We start from the raw sequence: 7,718 nt of genomic DNA, 5'->3' as shown, positions 1-7,718 counted from the left end.
CTGAAAAATTTTTAAATCATTTTCTTAGAGTTATTTTAGTGAAATAAATATAACATAAATATATTTGTTATAAAAAATTATATTAGTATTTTCTTTCGACAATTAAAATTTATTTTATGATAAGACAATATTTTACAATAATTAATATCATATATATATACGTAATAATAAATCATGTTTAATTAAAATTTAATTTAAATTAAATATATTAATAAAGCTACATATAATCATATTTTATATAATTAAAATATTAATATAAATATTTTTCAATAATTTATTAAAAATATTAAAATTTAATATTATTATTACTAAAATTAATTGTTAAAATAAAAATGTAATATTAAATAATTTAGTGTATTATTAAATATAAATAATTAAATATGTATTTTATAATATTTTAATATTCTTAAACAGCCATGTTTTATAGATGCTGGTGATGGTGATGGTGATGGTGCAGGCCCTTCTTGTTATAATTACTATAATTTCTAGTGCAATAATTGAAGTTGTTGGGTGGTCAAGCAAATCTCTTTTGACTGAAATGCATGTAATATACCGGCGAATCTAGAGGGGCTCGCGTGGTACCGGTCTCTTTAAAATTTAAAATTATTATTTAAATTTTTAATTTTTTAAAAAATTTTAAATTAATAAAAGTAACTCCTAAAATTATAAAATTATATTTAATCCTTTAAAAGTTATAAATATATAGACTAAAAATTAAAATTTCATTCGGCCCATTAAAAGATTATTTTGGCTTCGCCCTTGATATTGATGTTGAATATTTTAGAGTATGTTTCTTTAATAGGGTTCAATTATATATTTATATAATATAATTATTATTCATGATCGTGACATCGTAACTAAGTTCTTATGCATGTCAACATATATCTTATTTTAGGGTTAATACGTTTTTTTTAAATGTGAATTTACCTATATAATGGTATAAACCCATCACGCGGTCTCATGAAATATGCGAATATATGTCGTGCGAACACAAAATACGAACTACACAGAATACAGACCAAAACCCAATTAGGTAATCGGATACGGATCAGTAATAATGAATTTCATAACAGCCACCATCCCCTCATTTGTTCTAATTTATTTTATTTCCAGTGAGTTATTGTTTATGATAATTCACAACAAATGTTTTTGTCATTATTTTGTTGGTAAATAATAATAAGATTAAACTTTACTTTCTTAAGCTCCTTCAATTCTTTGGACGTTGGTGGTTTTTATTCTAATCTTATTTTCTTATTAATTTCTTTTTATAATAAATGTTTTTATAGATAAATTGGATTATAATTGAGTCATTGTATGGAATTAACATAATTGATATCGATTAAAATTTATTCGACTGGGAATATAAATTTAAAATTTTACTTCAATTTATCTTAATTTATAAATGATGAATTTAAATTTATTTTTTCTCTCATTATATTCAGTTTTCCGGATAAGATTTGGCCCAGAACAAAAACTAGAACAATAAAACAAATATATATATTTTCCAAAATTAAATTGTCAACTTTAAAATATATATTTTTAGCTATTTATCATCATAGAGAAAAAAAAATAAGGTCACCTGGCCTCATGCTTCAACACCTCAACCTAGATTCTCATCACCTGTATTTATCATCGATTCAGATTTTTATTTTTACTATATTCAAGAACTACCTATAAATATATCTTCAAACTTCTTCTTGTTAAGTTCATTCATAGATAGGTGAGTAAACTTGAGCTTCAGCTTCAACAAACACCATAGTTTGAAGACACAATTCTCTCATACTAAAAATATGGAAGTTTACCATGTAATTAGAGATTTGGTCTCATTGCTTGTTGTTGGGTTATTAATGATATGGGGATGGAGAGCTTTAAACTGGGTATGGTTGGCCCCAAAGAGGCTCGAAAGGTGCTTGAGACAACAGGGTTTTGCAGGGAATACTTACAGGTTCCTTTTCGGTGACATAAAACAGCTCTCAACTATGAATAGACAAACAAGAGCCAAACCTATGCCTCTTAGTGATGATATTGGGCCTTATGTTGCTCCTTTTCTTCATCAAATTGTCAACCAGTATGGTTTGTTTTTTTTTTTTTTTATTTAATCTTCAATTTATGATAATTCTTTGTTATTTATGTATGGAATTTATTGGGAGGAAATGCAGGAAAGAAATTTTTTAAATGGTTTGGTCCAAGACCAAGGGTGAACATTACGGACCCTGAAAAAATAAGAGAAATACTTAAACAAATTTAATGACTTCCAGAAGGTACATACCAATCCACTGCTTAATTTGCTTGTAAGCGGCCTTGTTAACCTCGAAGGAGACCGATGGAGCAAGCGTAGAAAAATCATAAACCCTGCATTTCATCAAGATAAGTTGAAGGTATAGAATAGTGATGGGTACTCAAGACTTTACAGAAAACATCATACTTAAACCTATGCTTTTCTGATTTAGAAATAATTGGATGCAGAATATGTTGCCAGCATTCTATCAAAGTTGTAGTGACATGTTAAGCAAATGGGAGAAGATGGTGTGTACAGAAGGATACAGTGAGTTAGATGTGTGGCCTTATCTCGTAGATTTGACAAGAGATGTGATTTCCCGATCTGTTTTTGGAAGCAGCTTCGAAGAAGGCAAACTAATTTTCCAATTACTAGAGGACCAACTCGTTCTCACAATCAAATTAATACAAACTGTTTACATTCCAGGCTGGAGATAACCCTCAACTTAATTTACTTGAAAAAGGTTGCAAATGTTGGAATTCGCTAAATTCGTGTTTGTTTTCTTGAAGGTTTTTGTCAACAAAGACAAACAGGGAGATGAAGATGAAACACAGAGACATAAAAGAGTCGCTTAGGGAAATGATAAAGAGAAGAGAGAAGGCAATTAAAGCAGGGGAAGAGAGCAATGAGGACTTGTTGGACATACTTGTGGAATCCAATATCAGAGAAATGGAAGCAAAGAATATGGGGATGAGCATTGAGGATGTGATTGAGGAATGCAAGCTGTTTTACTTTGCTGGCCAAGAGACCACTTCGGTCTTACCGGTGTGGACTATGGTTTTATTAGCAAGGTATCCCGATTGGCAAAGTAAAGCAAGAGAGGAGGTTTTGCATGTTTTGGGTGACAGTAAACCTAATGCTGATGGCCTTAATCGTCTCAAAGTTGGAAGTCCCTAGCATGTCTTTTGAAGGTTCGATCAATGAGGTGGACAACTCAAAAACTTGGTTTTTTTGTTTCGCTAATTCTACAGGTAACAATGATATTGTACGAGGTTCTAAGGCTGTACCCATCAGCGACTGAGCTAGGACGTTCCGTTCCAAAAGAAATAAAACTGGGAAATTTGTTGTTGCCAGCAGGAACAGAAGTTTCGGTTCCGATCCTGCTGATCCACCATGACAAAGATCTTTGGGGCGACGACGCACGGGAATTTAAGCCAGAGCGGTTCGCGGAAGGGGTTTCCAAAGCAACAAAGAGTCAAGTCACGTTTCTGCCATTCGGATGGGGTCCTAGGATCTGCATTGGCCAAAATTTTGCTATGATGGAAGCCAAAATGGCAGTGGCTATGATTCTCCAACACTTCTGGTTCGAGCTTTCCCCTTCCTATGCTCACACTCCTTGCAGCATGGTAACGCTTCGTCCACAGCATGGTGCACAGATAATTTTACATAAACTTGGCTCTAATTGAATTGTTATGTAAACAAATTTTTGTGAAAATATAGCGTTTTAGTGTATCGTCAAAGTCCGGTGTCTGTAATGGTACAATTCCGATGCATGAATAGTAAATTTTGAGATGTTTGGTGAAAGTCCGAAATAATATGCAGAAATTGAGTGTCTTGAATGGATGTAGTATTTAATGGTGGACATAGTTGAGGGACTAATGTGGTAATTATCAAACAAATAATTGCATATGGTACAAAGACTTTTATGGAAATTAGAGCAGGGGGAGTAGAAAATGACTACTTTGCTTTGGGCATCAATTTAGAAAGATTTAAAGTACAAATGTATTATTAGTTTAAGGGATTTGTTTTAAAGAAGGAATGACAATTAAACCTCATGGTTGATTTGTGGAAGGGAACCGATGATGGGATGATTACTCTTAGTGGTAAAAAAAAAAAACTATTAAGGAGGATATTATACTTGTTATCACCGGCCAAAATTTAAATGGGTTTGGGTTGAATTATATTGAGCTCGCAAGATGAGTTCATGGACCAAGCTTGCATGATAATGGGTGTTCACAGAAAAGTATCTATAGTTTCCTGTAAAGTCACATGTGAGATCGTACATTGGGACCGCATAAACATGTTTTATGTTTAGAATATGATATGTGTCTATGTGCATGGAATCTACCTAGTATATCATATCAATGAATAGTATCAATTATGAGCCAAAATTTTTTTGAGAGGTTAGAATTAAATTGTATATTTTTACGAAAATAAAAATTCAATTTCACTATTTTAATAGTTTATTTCTTTTTAATTTTAAATGATTAAATTAAATTTTATAAATTTTAGGAGGTTGAAGTACAATTGTATCATTACTAATTTAAAATTTTATAAATTATAAAAGACTTAAATGAAAATTTTCCTATTTTAAGGTGACTATAAATAAATAAATACCACCATCTAAAAGACTTAAAAAACACTCAACAAAGGATAAATAGAGAGATGTTGGGTAAATGTCCAAAAATGATTTAAGTGAAGATACGTGGGTAGGCGTCATGGAAATGTAAAGACAAGAATCCCACTAATGTATGGGATGTGAACACTTGAATGTAGGGAGCAAAGAGGAGCGAATCATTGTGGTAACATTTGGACAAGAAACATAATGAACAAAATGAAAGGAGAGGAAGCTAGTAAAAGATTTTTTTGGGTCATATAATTTGTGTGGTATATATTTTTATAATTTTTAAATATCATTTTAGAGTTGAATTATAATTTCTTTTTATGTTTTAAAACATAATTATTTTATTTTTAGAGGGTCAAAATAGAGGTGAGCATTGGTCGGGTTATCCGGCCCGGCCTAAAGATCTACTAGAAATGTGAGAGGTTTGAATAAAAATATAGGCCCGAAAAATGGGCTTGGACAAAAAATATAAGGTTCGTTTAGAAAACGGGCCGAGCCTTGAGTAAGGCATTTTTGACCTCGGGCCTAGCCCTGCCTAAATTCACTAAAAGACAAAAAAAATTTAATTTTTTAATATTATTTTCTTGTTATTTTCTCCCTATTTTGCTATCATTTTACTATTATTTTGCTACTATTTTGTTGTTATTGTTTGGATATTGTATAAAACTTATTTTATTGTTAATTTTGTTATTATTTTAGAGACATTTACTTGTTAAGTTGCTTCTATCTTAGTGTTATTTAAGTATACATATTTTTTAAAATATATTTTCAATTTGTTGAGAAATATTTATTTTGATATTTTGAGTATTTTGGATGTATTATATATATTTTAAAATTATATGAAAATTAATATGGGCAAATGTGGTCGAGTCCGAGTTTTAGCATCTTTATTTGGGTTGGGTTTGGACAAAATTTTAAGCCCATTTTTCAGGCTGAGCCTAACAAATGATTCTAAATTTTTAGTTGAGCTCTCGGCCCGGCCTATGCTCATCTCTAGTTCAGAGCTGCCCTCACTTTGTATTTCTTTGAGATTCAGTCTTATCTACTGTTGATTGCCCACTCAATTGAGGGTTGAGTAGAAAAATTTGGCGAAGCAAGCAAAGCTATCAATCAAGGTTGGAGAAAGCTTAGGAGGTCACAATGCATAATTATTTAAATGTAATTCTAATATTTAAATCAAATTTATTAATATAGTATTAACAAGCCTTAAATGTAATGATCATATACTATTACATTTTCAGGAAGAGAAAATATGTTTAAACTTTAAAAATAATGTAATTAAAAATGATAATCATAAATCTTAAAACATAAAAATATAATTAAAAATTAATTTTAAACCCTGGATAAAATTCTAGTTTTAGATAATGATACTAATAACAAATCAATATTTAAATTAAAATTAATATTAATTTAATATAATTTTGAGTCTTCAGCAAAGGCACTCAATGAATGCTTGGAAAGAAATAATGCAACTTGGTGATAACTTTGTTGGAGTTATATGGTCTTATTATAGTTTTATGTTTTTATGTTGCAGAAAAAACATATTGGAATTTTCGGTGGACTTTCAAGTTTCATGATTTTTTCTTAATACTTTACGTGAAAAAAAATAATGGGATTTAAAAATCTATCAAAAAGCTTCTGTTGTAGACCAATTTTGGCCCAAATACAACCCAATTATTCAAACCCCTTAAAACCCAATACAAAACAACCCAAACTACTAACCCTAGCCCAGACCAATAATAAAAAATAGCAAAGAAAAAAAGAACCCTGGCCACCCCGTGATGTTTGCCACCCCATGCCTCTGCAGCACCATTCCCAGGCATCACACACTCCCACCAACTCCTCCATACCCTGCAAAATGAAACAAACACCAAGACAGAAGCTGACAACACAAGAGCAGTAGCAAGAGGCTTAAAATATCGTTTTGAAATGGCTATAAGAGGGGGATCCGATTGTAAAAATTGGGGGGGGATTCAATATACAAAAATTGTATCACGAATTTTGGCAAATCAAAAGCAAAAAAAAAAACACATAAAAAAGGTTGAATTTTATTTCCTTTTTTCGTTTCTTTATTTTTTATTTTCCTTTTTTTGTTCAAAAAATCAGTTTTAAAACAAAAAAAATAAAAAAAAAAAGAAGAAAGGGGACTTACCTGAACTTCGGAGCCGCGACATCGGAGCCCTACTCCGTCGTTGAAATCGGCTCTCAAAAAGGAAAATGGGGGTCTCTCCCTTCAGATTTTCGGGCTAAGAAAATAGGGCCTTCAGGCGCCCCCAAAATCGGGGTCAAAAGCCCCCATTCAAGCAACCCCGACCACCACCTACGGTGGCTCCATGGCGGCGGCAATGATAGGTATAAACCCTAGCAAAAGGGGAAATGAGGGAGAGAGAGCCAAGAAACTCTCTGTTTTTTTTTTTTGCTTTTCAAAATAGGGGCTGGAAACACAAAATAAAAAAAAGGGTTTTAAGTTATTTAAAAAAAAAGGCCTGCACTTTAACCCGTTTAACAGGCCTAATATGTGCCTTTTAATTGAAAATGGGGGAATTGTACATTAGGTCCTTCCCCTTTGCGCAAACATTCAATCATGCCACATTTATTTCACTTCCTTTTTAATTTGGCTTTGAAACTTACGCATATTAGCAATTCGGTCCCATTTCTTTTTATTTTATTATTTTCACCCAATTTCATCTAGAGTTCAAATTAGCCCTTTTCGTCCTTTTCTTTTATATTTTATTTTATTATTTGATATTATGGTATTATAATTGTATTTTATTTTCATGCATATTATTTGCTATTATTATTATCACCTTCATTCCATTATTATTATTGCTATTGCTATGTTTTTTGTTGTTTATATTTTTATTTATATTATTAGTATATTGTTATTCCTTAGTTTATTATTATTATATCATTTTTATGTATTTATCTACATTATTATTATTATTATTATTTTTTTTGAACACATCATGCATTTTAAATTATTACCAATTTTAAATATTTTATATATATCATTTCATTTGATCATCATATGTAGTATTTATTTTAGATTCTTATACGTATCTTGGTATTTTAGATTATTACATGTATACCTATATA

The 7,718-nt window shown here is 30.8% G+C and overlaps 1 protein-coding gene and 1 long non-coding RNA gene across 2 annotated transcripts; one reads left to right on the top strand and one right to left on the bottom strand.

The window, feature by feature from the left end:
* Nucleotides 1-1,533: 1,533 nt before the first annotated feature.
* LOC108481690 (cytochrome P450 72A397-like) lies at nt 1,534-3,802 on the top strand. Its single transcript, XM_053031229.1, has 3 exons — nt 1,534-2,068; nt 2,788-3,160; nt 3,250-3,802. The coding sequence occupies exons 1-3, from the start codon at nt 1,791-1,793 to the stop codon at nt 3,682-3,684; spliced, it is 1,086 nt and encodes a 361-aa protein (XP_052887189.1). The 5' UTR covers nt 1,534-1,790; the 3' UTR covers nt 3,685-3,802.
* A 2,411-nt stretch (nt 3,803-6,213) lies between these two features.
* LOC128295556 (uncharacterized) lies at nt 6,214-7,061 on the bottom strand. Its single transcript, XR_008286059.1, has 2 exons — nt 6,775-7,061; nt 6,214-6,473 (listed from the first exon to the last, which is right to left on the bottom strand). It is a non-coding gene; the product is annotated as an uncharacterized LOC128295556 (long non-coding RNA).
* Nucleotides 7,062-7,718: the final 657 nt, after the last annotated feature.

Source organism: Gossypium arboreum, chromosome 1 (genome assembly GCF_025698485.1).
Source record: "Gossypium arboreum isolate Shixiya-1 chromosome 1, ASM2569848v2, whole genome shotgun sequence".
In the NCBI taxonomy this organism is placed as follows: domain Eukaryota; kingdom Viridiplantae; phylum Streptophyta; class Magnoliopsida; order Malvales; family Malvaceae; genus Gossypium; species Gossypium arboreum.
The sequence above is the reverse complement of the archived record's forward strand: the minus strand, read 5'-3'. Positions and strand labels throughout refer to the sequence as shown.

Coding starts and splice junctions, on each gene's coding strand:
- LOC108481690 (XM_053031229.1), top strand. CDS start 1,791: ATGGAAGTTTACCATGTAATTAGAGATTTGGTCTCATTGCTTGTTGTT. Junction 2,069..2,787: donor CTTCATCAAATTGTCAACCA/GTATGGTTTGTT, acceptor GTTTTCTTGAAG/GTTTTTGTCAACAAAGACAA. Junction 3,161..3,249: donor ATGGCCTTAATCGTCTCAAA/GTTGGAAGTCCC, acceptor CTAATTCTACAG/GTAACAATGATATTGTACGA.